General features: G+C 35.9%; 1 protein-coding gene across 2 annotated transcripts in view; it reads right to left on the reverse strand.

Moving 5' to 3' along the window:
- Positions 1 to 23,476, reverse strand: part of TMTC2 (transmembrane O-mannosyltransferase targeting cadherins 2) — a 370,759-nt gene that overhangs the window by 182,635 nt on the left and 164,648 nt on the right. For both annotated transcript variants that reach the window (XM_045553293.1, XM_045553294.1), the window contains exon 3: positions 3,852 to 4,680. In XM_045553293.1, the coding sequence (XP_045409249.1) occupies positions 3,852 to 4,680 (829 nt within the window). The remainder of the gene's footprint in view (positions 1 to 3,851; positions 4,681 to 23,476) is intronic.

The following is a 23,476-nucleotide window of genomic DNA, read 5'->3' on the forward strand; positions in this document are numbered from 1 at the left end:
GGAGGATACAGTCTAGGAATAAGCAATGACATGGGCAACAGCTTTGCAGCAGGAGCTCACCTGGCATACAGAAGACACATCAAAGAGGCCAGAAGGGCCGGAGTCCAATAAGGGAAGGCAAGGCTGATGGATAGTTAGGGTCTTATCCGTGACTGTGTTCTTTCAATTTTGAGAAAAACGGAGACCGAGGAAGACTGGGGCAGTGGAATGCTGTACCATGACTTCTGTTTCAAAAGGGGTCACTAGGGCTTCTGGTTAAGCAGAGACTTGAAGGATGTAAAAACAGAAGCAGGGTTTCAGCTCAGACATTAAAGAGCTTGGAAGCTGTCACTCTTGTCCTTACAACAAGAAACAGCTAAACAGACTGAAAATCAATAACTTGTCTGTGAAGCCTCAGTGAACTGTGGTCACGGGGCCAACTACCAACCTCAAATCCGGAGAGACAGGCAAATCCAGAGAGTCACAGCAGAGGTAAGCTTACCTGGAGCAGAAGCTGCTGGAGACAGAAACTGCTAGAAGCAATTAACTGGTAATTTTGCCAAGGTGCTGGAGGCCTAGTGTGCACTAGCTTGAGAGTGAGAGACTTTTGAGTGCAGCTGTCTTAGGGGACCACCCCCTTACTTTTATGGGTTTTATCTCCAGGGACCCAAGCAGATTCTCACTGGGAAGAGCCAGGAAAGATAGATGCTCTTCTGGCTCTGGCAGGGGAGGGAAGAATAAGCCTTAGGAAATCTACCCAGAGCATTCTCCACAGCAAAGGCCTACTTACTTACTCTCTAAGGCAAAGACCTTCCCGAAGCCTTGTCCCAGAGCTTTGGGGAAGGGTATTCCTCTCATTCCAGGCCCCTCTAGCCTTCCTGTCTCAATTGGAGTGAGACAAAAGCAAAGTTAAGTAACATTTGTAAAGATCGTAGCCCAGAGAGGCTAAGATTAGTCATAACAGAACATTTTCCCTTCCCCACATCTTACTACACCAGCAGGGCTCCAGTATAATAGTAGATTACAGCTGAAAGAGAAGCAAAATAAATTGTATCTGAATCCTTAGGAAAGCCCAAAGATAATAGGGGAGACAAAAACTGAGGGCACCAGCAGAATGTGACATCTCTGAAACTCATGGCTATAGCAAACATTAAATACAATCCAACTCCTTGCAGAATTAACATAAAAACTCACACTAATGCCCATTTACCTCAGTTCTTATTACCCAATGTATCATGGCTGACTAGAAACAAACAAGTACAAGACATGCTAAAAGGCAAGAAAATAGAAGCCGAGAGACCAGGTCAGAGTCTTTTAATAATAGTCCAGATGAAAGATGGAGTCTTACTCCATGATGGTAACAGTGGTGGTGGTAAAAAGTGGTCAAGGCTCTGCATCTTTGAAGACAGGGTGAAGAGGACTTGCTGAGGAAGTGGGGTGTGAAAAGAAGAGAGGTGGCAGGGATGACTTCAAGTTGGTTGGCCAGAGTTGCTGGAAAAATAGAGACACCATCAACTGAGATGGTAAAGGCTGCAAGTAAAGGACGTGACTGGGGCACGGGTGGAGCGGTGGGTTTTGGAAATTCACTGTTTCATGTCTCAAAGGACTCATCATAATATTGGTCAGTCATACATTCATTTAATTAGCAATATTTTGGAGTGCCTAAATACTACAGCACTTCTCAAGTATTGTTAGTAAGGAGACATGGAAATATGATGGAAAACAAGAAAGTGTTTAATGATTCTTTTATTAAGTGAATGGATGAAGAAAAATATTTTAACCATGTCATCAAAATATCTTATTCAGAATCATAACTGTCAGCAATCAGAGTGATTAAGGCTGAAGAATACCGAAGAGTTTACAAAATACTTTCACCTATGGGACAGAGTCTGCTACCCTCTTAACTGAGTATCTGCCTTCCCTTTTTCCAGTATAATAAAATTTGGCTGAGTACTTGGCTTTCCAGAATAAAGATAACATTCCCCAGCCTTCCTCGTAGCTAGGTGTGGCCAATGGTCTGTGAGCAACCACGGGTGTGTGCCATTTCTGTGATATGCTGTTAGAGAAAATGGGTACACCCATCATTTGCCCTTTCTCCCCCTCTTCCTGTCAGCTGAAGTGCTGATGTGATAATGAGCCATCTTGGACCATATGGACAGGGTGACACCACAGAGATGGCAAAGGAACAAAAGAGAATAAGTATGGATCTTGAAAACCCATGGCGCCATCTTATCAGCTCTGGTCTGCACATACTTAGATTGTTACATGAAAGAACAAAGCTTCTATCTTATTTAAGCCTCTGTTATCTCAGCTGCTTATAACAGTAGCTTAGCCTGAAACTTAACCAATAAATTTAATAAATCCTCAGAACAACACTGTGATGCAACTAATATGCTAGGGATTTCTGTTTTAATTCCTTACCAAATATCTCTTTTAAATAGTAGGAAAATAAATTGGCAACACAGCCTTGTTCTATATACTTATGTCTGCCAGTGAAGAAAAACTAGCTGAAAAGCATTCTGTAAAAACTAATTGTAACAATTTTTACAGCAAGATTCCTATTCAGGCATTCGATACAACTGTGCAGTACTCACTACCTAGAAAAGCCACATGGTAATGATTTTTCATAGAGAATTGAGGAATTACATGGTATACGGTAGCTCAACTTTAATGCTGCAACTTCCCATTAAAATCCCTGAGATCTATTAAGCATTTTAAGTACCAACAATTAGTTCCTTGGCTAAAAGAAATGTGTAGTTGCTCACTCTTGACTTGCATTCTTAACTTAATTTGTGCTAATCAGATAAAGATGCCAAAGTTGCTTCTAGGGTATCTAGATCTTTGGAAATATATACGTATTAGGCCATTTTCATACATTTGGAATGGTTTCACACATTCAATATTTGAATCCTGGTACAGAATTGTGTTGGAAAGACCAGAAAAACCCCAGTTCAAATACTGCACAAGCAACCACATAATTTACAGAATACTTAAAATGGCTTATAAGAAAGTATTGGTCACTATTTACACTATATATTTCTGTACCAAAAATGTACACTTATTTTTATCCAATTGTTCTCTAGGTTCCATTACATTTAATTGCCTAAATCAAAGCAATCCACTGTAATAGCTTTTGATTGTTCACTTCTGTTTTAAAGGAAACTACTTTCTATACTGTAGCTATCGATGGTGTGATTTGCTAAAATAATTTTCTAAATGAAAAGCAATAACGAAAGGTATAATCAGTGTTCTCATTGTGTAGTAAAAAGTTTTTTTCCCTTAAATAAGAACTCGTAAATAAAAGGGTCTAACGGCCTGGCAACATCATTTTATTCAGCCTCTGCAAAGCTAAGGGTGCTCGCACCTGCATGTGTACACACTGACATCTAGAGACACAATTCCAAGATTCAGAGGTAGTTGTATCTCCAAAACTTTAAAGGTGTCAGTGTAAGCCTTGTGGTATTTCCTCAGGTGATGCTTAGAAAACACAAGAGGTAAAATTTACTTAAGTAGGATAACCTGGCTCTTAGTACACGATGAAAGATGTCTGTACCAGTATTTTAAAATGTACAAACCAAGCCTTTTCCTAAATTCTTATAACAGGCAATATTTTTACACAGCAGGAGCTCTAGTTCTTCTGGGCAAACACAGCTAGGAATACAGGAAAATATTTCCCTGTAACATGTTGGATATGTCTCTAAATTGGTTGTACTGACTATCTCTTTAAAGAAAAAAATGTAAGAAAGAATGAAAGATATGGGTATTGTGTGAAAGGACCTCATCCTCAACACTGTATTTTAAAGCAAGAAGCAAAGATATACAAAAAGGCCAAAGTATCAACTGCCCAAGCAAAGGATAAAATAAAATATTACCTTTAGCTGGGTTTACTTTTATCCCTGACCTATACAGCATTTCCTCATTCTGCCAGTCTCCATTCCTGATTGCAGTCTTGAGTCCATAGAAAACAATTAATGTTGCTGTAGCATAAAAAATCAAGGTCTTGAGAAACCGCTTTTGGACTTTGACATAAAGGGCTCTGGCACCCACTGTAATCAGGAGGCAGAAGCCCATACTAGGAATATATAATACTCGCTCTGCAATTACAAAGCCGACATAGAAAAACAAGTTCGTGGCAGGAACAAAGGGTATTATTAACAAAGATAAAGACAGAATAACAATGTTCTCAGTAGAAGGAAGTTGCGTTCTCTGTGATACATCATTTTTAATGCCATTTTCTACTTTGGATGCAAAGCTGGGCTTAATCTCTGAGTCCCGGTACTCCACATCTGAAAGGCAGCTATGTCCATTTGCATTCTGCTTGCCATTTGTCACAGCTTTCCCATTGCATTCTCTTTCTATGCTTGGGCTCTTCAAACCGTAGTAGGCGAGGAGGAGGAGTCCAGTATAGAAGGCCACAGTGTGTAGGTTTCTCCAATCACAAATTGTTTTGAGCAGAGGCACGGCATCCATCGACCAATCAAAACTGAGCGTATCTGGGCATAGCAACAGCCAGAGGTTCTTGGTTGGCAAGTAGAAGAAGGTGAGCGTGCGGGCAAGGAGGCTGTCTGAATCAGCAGCTGGGTTGTCAGAGTTGGAAAAGCTTGGTGGTTTGTTTCCCATCCAGTATAACCGGGCACCCAAAAGGGAGGTCCCCCAGAAAGTTAACAAACTAATGCTGAGAAAAAGAGACAAGTTCTTCCTCTGAAACCAAAAGAGAAGGGAGAAGAAATTAAGATCATTATCAATATAGCATGGGAACATTTCACTTAACATTTAGAGATGAAATGCATTTTTAAATGGACAGGTAAAAACACAGCATTGTGTTTCAAAAACGTGACTTTGTTTCCATCTCCTTTTAAACGTGCTTAGAGAAAGTTTAACTTCAAAACAATTGAATGTGTAATCCTACTTTGTAGATAACTTCCAATGAGTATCTTATTTTTCCTTTCTAAATTACCAATAACCAAAGATTTAATTTCTTGACCTCTATAAACTGGGTTCAACATATTTCCCTCTCGGAATCAGTGTCAGGTCAAAATAGGACCACAGTGTAAGAGAACTTAGCACTCTGCATGAGACACAGTAGGCAGCTGATAACTGTCTTCTTTAATTTTATAGTTTAGATTTTGGAGAAAAACAAAATGCAGTCATGGCAAAAAAAAATGTGGCATGACAGGACTCTTTGCTCAGCATTAAAGTAGTAAAAGCATTTAGCTATGGTCTTAGCCAGTCCCCATTTCATTGTCTTGAAGCACTCTGTCCTTGCAGAATTTATAAACCAGGCTTTCATCTGCGGCCCCATGCTGTCACTGACATCAGTGACATCCAACATTTAATAACACACCTCATGAATCCCAGATTTTTCATGTTGATGACAACTTTTAAAAATAAAATGACTTTAGCAATGAACTAACATTTCAAGAGAAAGACAAAAAATTATGAGAGGAAGGCCAAAGGGCACCCGTGTTAATGAGAATTTTCTGGCAAACTCCTTCAACCTGAGCAAGAACTTAGTGACATTTAACAATTTAAGTCCTGAAGAGGCAGTGGCGGGAGAGAAAGGACGGGCACCATATCCCAACATTCATGGTTCACTGGTGATGCAATCTCTTAGGGCAAACATTCTGGCACACTAAAAAACTGTGTTACTCAATGACACTCAGAATGCTGCTTAGAATCTTACAAAAAATATGACAAATATTTAGTGTAAGTAACAATCCACAAAGCTCGATATATCTTAAGCATGCACAACTTCTATTAAAATGGTCTCTGTGTATTGTATAAAACTGTCATACAGCACTCCTCCTTAAACTCTTCATCCACCCCAACTGTAACTGCTGGAAGCCACAGCACAGCTCAGGGATCTTTTCTTCCATCTCCACTCTCAACCTGATGATCTCAGCAAGGTTCATGATTTTAAACATTAATCTAAGCTAATGACTCTACCTTTACCTTCCTTCACTTCCCTTCATCTCCACAATCCTTTAATCCTTCACCTCCATCATCATTTATTCAATTGCCTACTGGGTATATTCACATTTAGGTACCTCAAACTCAAAATGCCCCCCAACAGAACTCTCGACTCATAACTTCCCCAAACTAAATAAAACAGCACGCCCTTCAGTCACTCATCTTCAGAAATTGGTAATACTACGTAACCAGTTTTTTCTTCACAATCTCTTTCCTTCCCTCCACATTCCATCCAATACCAAGTTTTCTAAATTTCCACTTCAAAATACATCCCCAATCTGTCCATTTCTCTCCATCTCTTCTGCCATCACTAGTCCCAAATTTCAACGCTGAGATATCCACAGTCATCACCTCACTGGTGGTGCGGTCCTCACTACAGATTACATTATTCCTCAATTTTAAACTCATTAATGTAACCTTATTTTTAAGATCTTGGAATTTTTTATCTCTAACAAAACAAAAAGTAATTCACTGAGAGCTTCCCTTCCACACACTTTTTGGTGATATGCCCGTTTTTACATTACAAAAGCATTTAAAAAAATTATTTTTAAATTTAAAAAGGGGTAATTCTGTGTATAAAAGAGTGGCAAAAAGATAGGTGGTTAAAAGTCAAAAAATTCAGAATAAGGAAAATGAAAAGCAGCCAGGTGGAAACAGCAAGCAGACAGAAATTATGGAAAATGTAAGAGGTAGAATTGTTCATTAATATCAGATCACACTAATACTAAATTCACAGCATTAACTGCCTCATTGTTTTTTTAAAACATCTGTGCCAGACTTTTGCTCAAGATCAATTCATGTAATGCTGTATGGAATTGTTAATGGTAAGGGGTGTAGTACCATGTTCAGCCTCACCAATCTTTAACTGTCAACTGGCAAAATGAGATAGTTCAAAGCCTCATTGTCATCTAAGAATAACTTTTTCAAGCCATTCCATTGTTCTTCTGGAATTCTACCCAGCAAAAAACTGTAAAGTTTGATTCTACAAAAAAAAATAAAACACAAAACCATACCTAAAATCTTGTAATAACTTGATCCATCAATCATATAATTGAGTACTCTTAGATTAACAGGGGAGAAACACACCATTTGACAAAGATAAATGAGACAAGATACCACGGATAAAGAATACCGATCTTGAAAAACAACTGAATCTTGAATTTGTACCAAAAGCCCATTCTTAAAGCATGACCAAGACCATTCTGTTACAATGTCTTATGGTGAGAGAGACTGGGGAGGTGAGGAGGCAGAGAGAAAGCATTACAGAAACAGCTATAACCAGACAAGAGAGGCTGCAGGGCAAGAGAGCTACACTAAGGAGGGAAATGTTGTCAGGTTTCTTTGCTAGTCATGAAGCTCCAGAAGTAGTCAGTCTTGGAAGTGACATAATTCTATTTTATTTCTAAAGATAGAAATGGCATAATAAGGCACAACCATCTCATTCATTCATTAATTCTTAATAAAGTATCATTAAAAATTTAATAAATCTTAATAATTATCCAAATCAAATATTGAGATTACAGATATGAGCAAAATCACTGCATTATACTGAAAGAATAAACAATGAATTATAAGGATGTGAGTAATGAAAATTATTGAATGTTAAATATGCAAAGCCTACATACTGAAAAAGTGACAAAAATAAAAAGACAAATAAAATGCCAACATTAATTTATGTAGTACATCATATTTTAAAGCATTTTCAGGTAGTCTCCCATTTAAACAACTGACATAATCACTAAGATCAAGAGATACCAAAGTTCTGAAGTGAGATGCCCTCTTACACTCGCTCTAACTCAATGGTGAGGTCTGTAAGGGCTAAGTGACTATTAAATGGAAACTGAACCCATCAAGTGAACTTGATATTGAAATGTTTACAGTGGAAGAATTTCTAATGCCTTGTGGTTTGCTATGACTAAAGTATCAACAAATCAGCAAATTCTACTGAGCTATGACAAGGGCCCAAGTGACCACATAATTAGCCTTAACGTTTCTGTGTCTTTGCCTAGATGTATCAAACTTATTCAACATTGGTTATTTCTGAGGTGCAGATAGGTAAGGCACGAATGCTCCAGTGAGTGGCTACCAAAGACGTAAAAGCTAAAACTAGCAAAAATCCAAGGAAGATGACGCTCCAAAGTGTGGGAAATTTAAACATTACCTTAGTATAATCTTTGACAGGGAGCCTTAGAAAAGGATTGCAATTTAGTAGCTAAAACATGATCATTTCATCTAACACATTATTAAGGTTGCTGTATGTGGCAGGCATTCTTCTACACACTGGATATACACTAGTCATAAGATGAGAGACCCTGGTTTCTTGGAGCTTCACATTTTCTACTACTCTGTCCAGAAAAACATTTTGGAAGGAGAAGAGTCATAATGCCTTAAAGCAGTGGTCCCCAACCTTTTTGGCACCAGGGACCAGTTTCATGGAAGACAATTTTTCCACAGAATGTGCAGGGGAAGCGGAGCTCAGGCGGTGATGCCAGCGGTGGGGAGCAGCTATAAATACAGATGAAGCTTTGCTGGCTTGCAACTCACCTCCTGGTAAAAACAATTTTTTCTGGGGGGTGGGGAGGTGTGAGCCAGAGCTCAGGCAGTGATGTGCGGCCATGGTTCCTAACAGGCCAGGGACAGGCTACAAAGGAGCTGATACACTTAAAATAAGTAGAATTCAAGGTTGAAATTTCAAGTTTTGTTGCAACATGCAGAAGACAGAATTTGTTCCCAGAATTTTAGGGAAAAAAAGTAGTATGAACCACAAAAGGCAAACTCAATAGAAAAAATGGATTCAAAATATACACAGGAAATTCAAAGACAAATATCTGAAGACATTCAATCTGTTATTAAAATTAAAGTGAAATAAATACATGTCAAATAAATCAAAGTAAAATTAAAGATAATTGGATGTAACATCACTGTATTATGTTGAAATAGGCACAATCACACATTATTTGGAAAATATAAGTTGTATGGTTTTGCGCAAAATTTGGAAGTACACATGAAAATTCATTTGTATCCTCTTTGATTTGGCAGTATGTCCTTACAAACATATACTTTACAAAACCTCTTAGATCTAAGTACAAGGATATCTAATGAAGCACTATTTATAAAACGAAAAGGAAATAACTATAAATTTCAATAGGAAATATGGAAATACACCATGGTATAACCATCTAATCTGGATCCATATGACAAATAAAATAAATAAACCATGTGTATTATATATAGATACATATGTTTTTATATATGCACGCATATATATCAACATATTATATAGCAATTAAGACAAATTAACCAAATTATATAGCAGCATGACTAGTGAAATATCATGTTGCAAATATGTTTATTATAGAATCATAAAAGCCATTCAGAAAAAAATCCATATATTAAATATTTTTTCACCAATATACCTAGGTATGCAAGGTCCATTTTTCCCCCCAAGTCTAGAAATATTTATACTAAACGTGAGAAGAGGAAACCTCTGGGGTGGGGAGATGGGTCCATGCATAACAGACAAAAAATTACTTCAAATCTCTGAATGGTTCCTATTTATCTACAGATTCAAAAAATTTACTCAAAAAAGAAAATCAAAAGGTTTGACAACCTAATATGCCTAAATTTACATTTATTAGATTAAAAATATACAAATAATGTTAACAAATCTAAATTCTGGTTATAGGTACATAGATGTCTAATGTGGTAAGTTCCTGTACTTTTCTTTATTATTCATTGCAGCTATTATGATGACATTAATTTTTTTTCCACATCCCAATATAGTCTATTGATAATTATCTTGTGATCCTTAATTTTGCTAGAAAATCTCTTAAATTCACAAGAAATTATAAAAACAAAATGCACACCAGTTGGGACACAAAATTACAGTGATATCAAAAAACTTTTAAGGCTTAGCTAGAATAAGTGACATCTCTGAATCCCCAGAGGGTAACACAGAGGCTGACATTTGTAGGAATTCAAATAAATGATTGTTTAACTCTCACCCTCCAACTTTTACAAGTCAGTTTTTACCTATTTTTCTCCCACACATTTTAAGCATTGTTATGGTGAATCCTAACACACCCTAGGAAGGCTCATAAAGCCGATAGTATTCACTAGGTACAGTGGTGAGCACCTGTATTCCAAACTACTTAGGAGACCAAGGTAGGAGGATTGCTTGAGATCAGGAGTTCAAGTCCCGCCTGGGAAACACAGGAGACACTGTCTCAAAAAAAAAAAAAAAAAAAGGCAACAATATTGCACTCAACTCCAGGGCACCATTTTAAATAACTGTTGTCACCACATACAGAAACTTGGCCTTTTACCTTTATGTTACCAAGTTTTCTGCCCCCCTCTCTCTTCATAAAAAGTACATGTAAAAGTAATAGCATGCATTCTGTGGAAACATTTTCCTGACTAAACTTCATCATTAAAGTAGAAATATAAACGGCACATTTACTGCATCCTTACAACCAAAAAATTCGCATCAGACACATGTCATACTATTTAGTGAAAAAGGACAGCCACATTTTCTCATGTTTTAATTCACCTATTTGTTCACAAAATGATAAGGATCTGCTTCACCAAAGTCTAATTTTTCTTCAAGTTCAAATATATTCATTTCATTTAAAGTTCTTTATCATAAAATAGCAAATTAGCTCTAATATCCATTTTATTGATAAAAATATATTTTAATTATAAAATTTTTAGGGGGAGGTTTCTGAAACTGCCAAGCATAAAAAATCATAGAATGGAAATCAGTCAATAATGTAAGCTTCACGGTTGACAACTCTCTCTCTCGTCTTTTGACACATTAATGAACAAAAGAACATAGCTATAGCTTAATGAACAAATAACATGAAATTCATAAAATGCCAAATCACCTGAAATATGAGGGAGAAGCTAATGAGAAGACTTATATTAATTAGTGGAAACGCCTTTATAGAAGCCCTGTGGTAAAATTACTTTCTTCTATGGTCTCTGAATAAAGAAAACCAAAAGTGAAGCAAAATTCAACTATAACAGCTCCCCTCTCTGTTTAAGAAAAACTGCCATTGGTGATGGCAGCTTCAATATTGTCTTCCAATCTCAGATTTTCAGGGACATAAATGAAACCGAAAAGGAATGTTTTAGTCTCAGTGAAAGAAAAATGTAAACATTCTGCCTTGGAGTATTGAAACTATCATGGGACTCACTTTTTGGCAAACTAATGAGAATGAATTACTTAAGCATAAGGCTCATTTAATTCCAAATTAAGCCCTTGGCAATGATAGTAGTTGTAATAATAAAGCAGATAAAAATCAGTATCTGAAAGTTACAAGAATGACAGAAAAGGCTATCCAGACATAACAAAAATCTAGCATCCTCTATTTTGTATTCACCATTCATCATTGAAGTCATAAGCTTTTCTCATATCAGTAATATAGGAATTCTCTTAGCTTCCCTCTCCTTCCCAAAATCATTCTCACTATTCACTCTGAAACATGAATATAAAAGCATAATTTCTGAACATGTGATGAAAAAGAATGCATGGCTCAAAATATAATTACAAAATGTTTCTAGACCACATCCATGTGATTAATCAAGTTTCACCATAATCAAGTTGTCAGGGTAGTTATGTATCTCTTTAAAAGAAAAATGGGTTCCCTTATTTATAATTACCCTCCATGCCAGATTACAAACCTTTTTTCTCCCCACACCAACAAGTGACAAGATAAAAGATTTTAATGCTTGGCATTTCAGACGATATTAACAGGTTCAATGGATGAGCATACCAAGTGTTTGTGAGAAAAGAGTTTAAAGATTGGGGGCATTAAAAAGTATAAGATATTTAGCATTTTGGATCATAAGGAATTTTTTTCATTTATTTAAGTTGACTCCATTAATATGATATACCGTAATATTTCCCACAAAGTTCAAACTTCCATCAGAAAGCATTAGTGCATCTAAATACATGATATTTAACCAAAGTTTAAAATCAGACATATTTGCATTAATTTGGTAGTAAAAGGTCACCAGGGACAATCAGCGTTGTTTTTTTTCTTTCTTATATTACAAACATAACTATTAGCCTATTTGGAATTCCTCATAATCTGTATTCATAAAATCTGATATGGATAACAATGCCCATTTAGAAAAGTAAAAAAAAAAAAAGTGAATGTAAAGAGAAGATGCCTGAGATGATCATGTGTTCTTTTCACTTAATCGTACTTGAAAAAGATTTTTCTCAATTTTGCTTAAAAACTTGTTTTGTTTATCCTTTAAATGATTGTTACCTAGCATCCAGATCTTTGTTTCTAATACCATTTTCCAATAAAAGGAACCAGGTGTCCTTGGAGAAATGGTCTGATGTTAAGGACTGGGGCTGGAAATATACAAGATGAGCCTGGAGTATAGAAAAGTGAAAAAGTGCTCAACACACACATACTGGTACACCGATGGGGATATATGAAAGTGTCCAAGGGACACAGGAACCCACTTAAAGACCTCCCAATGGCCAAAGCTAGAACAATTTGAGCACCAAAAACAATGTAGTATTGGATTATAACCCAAAGTATGAAATGAATATTCATGATTCCATATGGATAAGTGATACACTAAATGATAAAGACACTGCTTTTGCAGAAAAATTCTAAATAATTTTTGTCTATTCTCTGCCCTCAAAAATGGGGAGAATAATTCCCACTCCTTAATTGTGGCCTGTGCATAGTGACTTCCTTCTAAACAGCACAGGATGAAAAAGGTGGGGATGCATAGAGAAGGAGTAACTTTACAGTGGAGACACCTGAAAAATACTGTCTCTGGCAGATAATGGTCAACAGTAATAGTGACAAGTCATGTTGATAATATGTACCTTTGTTACAAAGTGATGAAAATGTCATTTTACATCTGTGTTCTTCCTCTCAAAATCCATAACCCCAGTCTAATCATTTAAAAATTATTAACAATCAGACAAACTCCAACAGAGACAGTCTACAAAATATCTAATTGGGAATTCTCAAAACTGTCAAGGTCATTAAAACAAGGTCTGCAGAAACTTGTCACAACCAAGAGCCTAAGGAGACATGACAAATATAATGTGCTATCCTGATAGCATCCTGGCTCAAAAAAGGGATATTAGGCAAAAACTAAAGAAATCTCCATACACTATGGATTTAAGTTAATAATGTATCAGCACTGGTTGATTAAATGCAACAAATGTATAATACTAATGCAAGATGTTAATAGGGGCAACTTGGTGTGAAGTATACGGGAACTCTGTCTTACGTTTTGGATTTTTCTGCAAACCTAAAACTATTCTAAAAAATTAAGTCTATTTAAAAAAATGGTTGTTACCACAGTAAAATAAAAGCTCTTAGAAATCAAATGAAATTAAATAGCTGGGATTTGATGGATCAATATCTGAAAGCTTCTAGAAAATAAAAATTAACAATTGAAAATTAAGACCAACATAAGTATATATTAACCTTTTTACTGACTTTCAAATTAATTTTTAGAAGATTTAACGATACAATGAAGTAAAATTCAGGTTAAATGACTACAGTTGCTTTATGCACTGTGTGAGATGACATATTGATTTCAAATCCTATTTGGCTTTTGTCTGATGCGCTATAGCATTTGTAGTATATTATAAACCCCTGAGTGGGAAGCAAATAACAAGGGAAGGATGCTTCTAAACCCATTGCTATGGTGTTTTGGTTGGCATGGTGACCCATTCTTCCTCATTAAGCTAACATGGGGAAATCAAGCAGTTAGCAATTTCTTGCATATCCACGGCAAGCCCCTTCTAGAGCTAACTATTAGAAACTGAAGTTCCCAAAGAGTTCAATTAGTGGAACTGCAAGGGGTGTGCCACAGCCCCTAACCCATTAGGCTAAAAGCAAGCCCCTGAATGCCAGCCTTCAGAGTAATCTTGTTTAGCTTAAAATAAGAGGTTTAACACTTCCCACCAGGCAGCGTGCTATGGTCAAATCAGGTTAGGCACAAAACAATCCAGCCTTTATAAAGAAAATATGTGAAGAAAATATCCCTTGCAATCTAAGAAACAATTTTTAAAAAGTTTTAAATAAAAGTAAAGAAGACACTCTTTTAACTGTCACAACACTTTGGTGTTTATTGAACTCCCTTCCCTGTACTTCAAGAATATACCAAACGAGAAGAGAAATAAAATTCAATGAGCTCAAAATGAATTGAATTTGGAAAAGGAACTTTTTTCTATCCATCTCTCCCTCAACTGGGCAGCCGCATTGCAAATGCATTTCCTGCGCCAATGGATTAAACTGCAACATTCTTTTTAACTCTGTGTGGCTTTGGTACTACAAACCAGCCATTATGAGATGCGTTCCAGTCTCATTAATGAGTTAAGCATGTGAGCCCAGCATTTTGGAAACATAAAGAGACAAATTATAATAGGACTTCACTCAGTGGGGAGGCTCAGATACAGCATCTTCTCTAAAGATATCATAATAGACGACTATTTAATGAGTGTGGGAGTTTTCCTATAAAAAGACAAAAGACACCAATAAGAAAAAAGATTTCATATATACAAATAGAACTTATAGATACCTTATATTCATTAATAAGAGCATAATTTCACTGTTTTAAGTTTTTATATGGGAATATGCTCCAACTCTATAATTACACTTATGTCTTACGCTAAATATAAAGAGTAAATTCAATGTCAACTGTACAAATGATTACTGTTTCTCACAGATAAAAATGCAGCCATTTATCTAGATATATTGCAGGGAGACTGTCTTTTTTTCTAAATGCCACACTGATTTATAAAATAACACTCATTTTCTTGACTGGGCAACTGAGGCAGAGTAAGTTCTCCCATGAGAAAGCATCCATCAATTTTATAATTCTTCTTTCAATATTCAGTGATTTCAACTATTCAGAAATTCCTAGATGACACTATGGCACTTATGTGGTGGGCATTGTAACTATTAGTCATTCGGGGCAGAATCAAACAAACAGAACTGGAATCCTCCCTAGGCCAGTTGCCTACGACACGACACCCTGGGTTTAATCAGCAAGCAGTGGGATCGTTCCCTATTTCCCTACCCCGACCTGAAAGAATACAGAATAAATGAACAGCCTCGCCAATTTTTCAAGTAGATCAGAGTAGCCAGCGGAATTATGGTTACTAGAACCTAGTACAGAAAAAACTCCCAAATCTTTGTTGGTTTGGACTATTTGGTTTGCTATTTTTAATAGAGGAAGATATGTAAGAAGTGGCAAAGTAGTGATAAACAGAACCCTAAGGCTAGTTACTTGAAAATATCTTACAAATAAAAATTGAATCTGGAAACAGGTGATATAGGAAAAGATGAAAAATATAATTTGAGTTCTATGAAGAGACACCTTTCAGGCATCTGCATCTTATCACGCTGAAGGTGAACTTTTGAAAAGTAAAGTAGTAAACCTAGATTGTAGTATTTATTATAAATACATGGAATAACTTTTCTAAAAGCACAAATTAATATTTGCACAACCAAGTAAGCATTTCTTAAATACCTTTATTAGCTGGAATGAATCATCAGAAGGGTGACTTTCAAATTATACTTACTTTACATGTAATAAACTAGTTGCATCTTTCATGTTATACAGACACAAAAATTATTAATGTAGCTGCCATGTGGTGATAAGCCAGTTTTTTTTTTAAACAAATGTAAATACTAAAAAGTTTTTCAGTTCAGTCAGGTTCTCTTCTGATAGCCTCTCCAAAAATATCTTCTTGCCAAAAGCAACTTGGCAATATGCAATTTTTGGAGGCTGTTAGTGGTGGCTACCAATCTAAACAGATGAAATCTTTGTTTAGTTCTAATTTTTTCCCTCTTTTAATATGAAATTTGAGACCAAATTTTAATCATAAACTAACTTCCAAAGACCACATACAGAAATTGAGATGTTCAGAAAGTTCATAGACAACTTCACAGGAAGATTTTGAAACAGAAAAGCAAACTGTGAAACTCATATACTCACTGCAGTATTTGTTCTCCATTTTAATGAGCCTTCAATGCAACCCAAAAGTTTGATCTTACTTCAAATTAAAGAATTCTGCATTTATTATTATAAATACCTATTGAGGGCCATTAAAACACGCCCATTAATCTTTTTAAGCATGCCTAGCCTTTGTAGCTATCACTAAAGTACTATCTTGCAAATCATTTCAGATTGAGTTAAAATCTGTTTTTTAAATTAACATGTGTATCTTGGATTTTTAGCATTATCAATAAAAAAGCTCTAGAGTTAAGATTTATTAGAAAAATCTGAGTCTTCAAAACATATTTGGATAATTCTTTCAGCCCAACACAGCTCCAATTAGCATTAATCATTGCCATGCCCTAATTATATAAAATTAAACTGAACTTACACATGCAAACATTTTGCAATTCACCCCGCATCCAGTTCTCTTTTCAAGTTAACTCTTAAGATTAGACAACTTGTTTTAATAGATTATTATCCTTGGATTAGGTCCAAAAAGAATTCATCTAATGGGAATTCTGTCTGCTTTCACATTACAGTTTTAGAAAACTCTCTGACTGAACTGTCAATCATTTTTTGACTGGCTCCTGGCCCTGGGAACCCTGCTGGGAGACAAGCAAAAAGTTTTTGCCAGGTGCATGACTGGCACTCAGTAAATTGAGACTGAAGGGGAAGTGGAAGAGATTGGTTAACCTACTGGAACCTCTAGCTTCTTACTCCCTATTTAAATGTTTCCTAGTTCTAATGTACTGGTTGTCCCTGTTCCTTTGTGTGGTGTCTGCTAGGCACATTCAGTGCAGCAGGTCAAACATTAATAAAAACAAAGGTTGAAAAATCTTAACACTATGCTCTAAAATGATTACCAGGTAATAAAAATTATAGGATGCACTAGAGTCTTTATTTAGACTCTAACTCAAAATTACTTTTTAAGTAGTATCAGGAAATTCCATTCTTGAATAGGTTTCCATAATAACTCCTGAACTAAGCACAGGAGAAATTTTACAGTAAAGATCAATTTTCTTAATAAATCCATTTTTGTTCTCTTCTGTACCATATCACAAATAAAGCCATGTGTCTTGTTCCTTCTACAATTTAAATAAATGCAGGTCATCCAAATAATATAGTAAAGTGAGTGCAAATTAAGCTCCATTATATTTTTCTGTGAGGGATCAGATATTATGAGGAAAAAGAATTGTGTATAATTGCCTAATGAATTCAAACACCTGTGAAGTCATTTTATTCCTCCCAGATGAGGTCCTGGCATCTAGTGGAGAGAGCAGTGCCTAGGAAACATTCTATTCTGTTATATTTCACTTTGGGATATAGAGGAAATCATATATGGGTAGTAACACTAATTATGAATGTTGATTAAACATTTTACAGAGTGTCTTTACATGTATTATTTCAAGTAGTTCTTACTAAAATGTTGTAAACCTTGTGAACTGGTATTTTACAAAAAGGCAGGTAGAACTCAGAAAGGTTAAATGTGTTATTCAGAATCCTACAGCTAATGAGTAGAACTAGGACCCAAAGCCATGTCCTTTGATTACAAGTCCAGGTTTCCAGGCCCTAAACCACACAGTACCCACGTCATACCTAAACCTCCAGTTCTTCAGTTATCAGTTCCTCAAACTGCTCTCACTCTCTCACCTCAGGTTGGTATCTGACATAAAAGACCACTAACTCCTACTGCAAAGTCTCAAAAACCACAGATTATTAAACGCTGGAAGAGATGTAGAGATCAAAAATTTATATGTTTGTAAAATCCAGAACATTGGAGGAACATCTCCTCAATGTTTATTTTGTAGTGAGGAAACTGGTATCTATAGAGGTTACATGGTTCTCCAAGAAACAAATCTATTCAGTCATAGTCAGGACTATAAAGTCCATCTTCCTTTCCGATAATGGAATGGTACTTTATCATTCATTTTTTTAGTTTTTTAATTTTAGATTTTTTTTTTTTAAAGAGACAATTTTTTGCTATGTTGCCCAGGCTGGCTTTGAACTCCTGGGCTCAAAGGATCCTCCTACCTCAGCCTCCTAAACAGATTGGACTACATGTGCAACCACCATGCCTGGCTCATTAGGTATATGTGTATGTATATACATACATATATATATATATTTTTTTTTTTTTTTGAGACAGTCTCCCTCTGTTGCCCCAGCTAGAGTGCAGTGCTGTCATCATGGTGCACCACAACCTCAAACTCCTGGGCTCAAGCGATCCTCCTGCCTCAGACTCCCAAGTAGCTGGGACTACAGTCATGCCACTATGCCTGGCTAATTTTTCTATTTTTTGTAGAGATGGGATCTCGCTCTTGCTCAGGCTGGTCTCAAACTCCTGAGCTCAAGTGATCCTCCTACCTCAGCCTCCCAGAGTGCTAGGATTACAGGTGTGAGCCACCACATCCAGCCCATTTATATTTTGAATCACTACTCTTTGTTCATAATCTATAATAATTTCTAAAGCAAGAACATTTAGATTCCAATGCCCTCAGCCTACTATTCAAAACTGTCCAAAGTTTGGCCCATCTTTATCTAAATTTCAAAATCCCCTAAGTCATATTGATATCTTTACTGTTGGAAACTTCAAAATCCCCTCAGTGGTATCATTCTCATCATTCTAGATTCGAACCAATTTCAAATCCATCTTCCTAATGGTGCCACTATTTTAAATGATCCTCTTCGCGTCCAGCTTAAATTTTGGTTCCTCCGTAAGACTTGCCCAATTTATCCAGGCTTCATTAATCCCTTCCTTCTCAAAGCTCTCCAGTCTTACACCTTGTACTATATATGAAAGAGATCACATATTGTAAAGGTCAAGTATGAAGTTGTTAAGGCCCAAAGTGATACTAAAAGCATACAATCTTAACATTGTCGCTTTTACAGACAAGAGGCTCCCACTGCTCCCACAAGAATACTAGCTCTGGAAGGACAGGGACCTGTCTGGTCTGCTCACTGATTTACACTCTCCACAGCAACTAGACCACCACGCAGCACAGAGAAGACACTCCATACGGGTGAATGGGTACATGAATGATTGAGCAAATGACTGAAAGAATGAATAAAATAAAAAATAACCAAGAGAGTAGTCTAGAAGGGGGCTAGGGGCAGTTTTATATACACTAGAATCTTGATATAATGATCATACAGCAACCCATCTGATCTGTGTAGTCTATGTTCCTATACAACATACAGAGTGGAGGTCTGACTGAGTGATACTACAGCTCTGTTTAACTTCCGTATTTTATGGTGTCCCTACCCTAGTTTTGTTAATAATTTGATTTTTTTCCCCTAGTGAATACTGTATTAATTTGAGTGTCAAAACAATAGTAAAGCATTTAAAGCCCCTTTGGCAAATAAGGACTATCCTTTCCTGTAGAAATAATTTCTAAGTATTTTAAATATACCTGAACTATGAAGCCAGGTCAAGCTCCTTATCCTAAGGGTGATTTTTAAGTAAATGAAGAAAAAAATGCAGTGTCGTAAGGAAGGAAAGAAGAAAAGGGGAAAACAGAAGGAGGAAGAGGTGACAGGAAGACTAGACTTTTAATCATTAGACTTCCGAGTTCACCTGAACAAGATGACAGTAAGAAAATTACATAATTCCTCTGGGCATCTCCAGCTCTAAATGAAAAGGGCCTTAAAATACTCACTTCACTTCCTGGGGCCTTTAGGAGATGAGGTGAGGTGTTAGGAAGATTTGTAAAAAATACAGCCCTACATAAATGTTACTGATAGGAGAGACAGGATATTCTTGAAACAGCAACTGTCAGTTCCTTAAAAAGAATGAAACTGTGGGATTTGAGAAACTTCTACGTAATTGCATAGTTCTGTGACTTGAGAATGTGGTTCCAGGATGAAAGTTATTTTCATGTACCTTTTTTAAAAATATCTATTAAAAATCTCATTTTTCAGTGTCTGTTAAAAATCCAGTGACTTCCTAGTTTAATATTATACTGAATAACAAAATTTAACACTGATGAATTTAAAAATAGACTAATGTATCCTTGCAATGTTATGCAAGAATATTCACATTTATTGCAATTTCTCTAATGAACTCTGACTTCTAAAAATATTAGTAACAGGGACAAACATGGTCTTTATGGCACATATTTGTAAATCAGCCTATCTGCAGAGATGGTGAGCATCTTAGAATAGATAAAAATGGCCCGCATTAATTGAGCACTTACTATGTGCTATGCACTTAAGAGATTTCTATGTATTGACTTATCTAATCCTCAGAAAATGCTAGATTTAAGATGTGTATACGGAGGTACAAAGAGGTAAAAATCAGGATCCTCAGGTCATACTGCTATTGAACCAGCAGGCATCGTATCACCTCATGCAGCCAGCGCCTGATTAAGAAAGGGAAGAAAATATTACGAAGCTTTGGTAAAAAACAAAACAAAAACCTAAAAGTTGAAATAACTCTGAAAAGGGCCAAATATTTACTTATACTTAAACAATACTTATTACAATGTATTTACAGAGTATTTAGGATTTGAGATTTTGGCCTGATGAGTTTGCAAAACTGGGGGGAACTACCAAATTGACATGGACTTTTACAGATTTGTTATCTTGCATTTTCTTAACTCAGAACCAGTAATGCTAATGCTCTTCAACTGCCCTATGTCATTTGGACAGAATAAAATGATTTTCAGAGACATGATAAGAGATACTACACAGTAAATATATTAAACTTTCTGCTTCCTCTCAGCTGAAATGTCATAACCACCAATATACTTATCACAAAAAAAATTTTTAAAGACATACAATCACTGCCAAAGTCAATCATTTCATATCTACCTGGAGGGAAAATGCTGTAAGAAACGCACTATCCACTATCATACCACCACCACCTCTGGTCAAGGAAAAAGATACTGAGCTGGTATAAGATTTACTTCTCTGTGTTTTTCCAGTGACAGCTCTCCTCTGTGATAGAAGTGCTTTTGGCCTTTGTACTAAGAACAATAAACAAACATGTTCAGTATGTCAAAGTATTGGAGGGGGGAGAGAAATCAAAAGAAAAAAATTTGAGCACTCATACTACAAGCTAAATTACAACTGAAGATATTTTTACAGCTGCTATGAACTTCTAGAGGTGGTTATTCTTGGAAATCACCTTCTGCTTACTTGGGCTTCCTTTACAGGGGAATTGTTACCAAAGTTTACTTTCTCTGATTATTTTGAATGAATTCAGTATCCAGAGAATGGTCATAATGCTAAGTTTGGACTTCGCTTTCAAAATTTTAGGGTAATGAAGGTTCCACTAACACAAAATAAGATCAGAGATACCTGCTCGGTGTGCTCATTGGTTCTCTGATGTTATATGAAGTAGGAAAACAGAGTAAAGATCTTGTGCTCTTAGGTCAGCCTGGGCAGATTACACTGCTCTAAGTATTGGCTTCCTCAACTGTACAACTAAAAAAAAAAATTTAATAAATTAAAATTAAATAGATTCTTACAACATAAATGTTAAAAAATATACAGGTAGAAGTATAAATGAACATAAACCCTTTTGTAAAATGAATGCAACTTGTATGAAATAGAATGATTAATATTTTTACAAGTATACTGTACTAAACTTAATCTCTTTAGAGAGGCTGAATTACTTATATACATATGAGTTCACCAACTATTTAATAAATTACTAGAAAGATCAGGAGCCCGCAACTACAGCCCAGAACATAGCCACACCCATTTGTCTGCAGTACACAAACAGCAGAGCTGTGTAGTTGTGACAGAGTCCATAGGCCCTAGTGGCAGAAAACATTTATTATCCAGCCCTTTACAGAAATATGCAGACCTCTAAGATCAAGGACAACTAGGCTGAGTTTGACACTTGATAATATTTCTTTAGGTCTTTTCAAAATTCCTCTGCAGAGGATGGCAAATTAATTTCAATATTTAAGGAAAACATGCTATTTTTCTTGCATAGAACAAGGAATCAAAGTCAATTTCTGATTATATACATAAAATAATAGCACAGCTAATGTAAAAATGGCATCATTCCCTATTTCAGGCTACATTAAGAAATCAGAAAGTAGGAATGACTCATGAGACACTCCATCTTAGATAATCAAGTGTTAACTGAATTTAAGTTTAAAAGATAATGAAAAAGATAACTTCATCATAGAAAAAAGGAGAATATGGGGATATTATTTTAAATACAAATAGATTCCTCTGAAATATGAAACATAAAACATATAGCCCACAGGTTGCAATAAATACTTGGCCCTCAAAAAAAAAAAAAATTCAAAGCACCTTGGGATCTAATTTTTGTTCCTGAAAATGAATGAGGAACTTAATATTTGCACAAGAAACACTTCTTTCTAATCTGATTTCAAAGACAAGAAAATTATGATTTTATAAAAAAATTAGCAGTATAACCATTTTTTAAATTTTTGATTGAAACAGAATGATGTAATTTGATCCCTGAAGCATCCTCAGGAAAGCCCGTATTAGGAAAAACTCCTGGAGAGGTTAAATGACTTGCCCACAATTACACTACTCCGTAGTGGCAAAACCCATGTGAGAACCCAGGCCTCCTGATTAGAACTGCAGGGTTTATGTCATTACGCCATATGGCCATACTTTTCACAGCATGTTCCCTTTATCTCTGAAATCACAACTTCTCTCAAATGTCTAACATTTTTCAGAGGCTTTCACATAATTAATCTAGAAAAAGGCTACAAGCTGGACGCAAAGGTGCAGGTTCAAACAACCTTCATATAAATCTGATGTAAATCAGCAAATGTCTTAATGGCATATTAAATTTTTATAGAATCGTTCTCCTGTAATTAACTTTATGTTATTGCTCCTTTAAAGTTGCTCAGTAGTGAATTTGCCTCTAGGAAGTAATAAGCTGGGCATGTTTTAGGATGGCTACTTCTTTAAAGGGATAAAACAATTATTCCAAATTCAGTCCCTTATTTAAATATGTTTCGTTTGCCTAAAAATGTGTTCCCTTTTTACAAATAAGGAATGGAATAGAAATTGGGCTTTTACAAACACTTTTACACTTTGATAAAATCCCTGGTCAAAGCTAAAAACAGGCCAATTTTACATTTTAAATACAACCTAATTATTGCTACATGTGTAAGACATATGTAAAACACTATCAGGCAAATATATGGGAAAAAGTAAGTGCCCAGGTTCATATTTACATTGTAAACCACTGTTCTTCATTCAAAAATCAAAGGCTGCCTGTACCAACACACAGCCAAGAAAGCAATCAAACACTGACATAAGATGCTTACTCCAGAAAATTGCATTTATGTAGGGCCCTACAATTTACCAGTTTTGCGAAAGCAAATTAAGGATCTAAGCATTCTGACCCACACATAACTCCAGATAAGATAGCCTGACTGCCCAAACTATCGCCAACTTGTTAAACAGTAAGCAAGGCAGCTAAGCAGATTAAAGGCACCAGTGAAAACACTCAAGGGGTTTCACTAAGACCTTAACCAAGGTCACTGACCCACATGGTTCAAGGTCAAAAATTTTTCCTACATATCTTGTTAAACTTGAAAAC

The sequence above is a fragment of the Lemur catta genome, chromosome 6, assembly GCF_020740605.2.
Source record: "Lemur catta isolate mLemCat1 chromosome 6, mLemCat1.pri, whole genome shotgun sequence".
Classification (NCBI taxonomy): Eukaryota; Metazoa; Chordata; class Mammalia; order Primates; family Lemuridae; genus Lemur; species Lemur catta.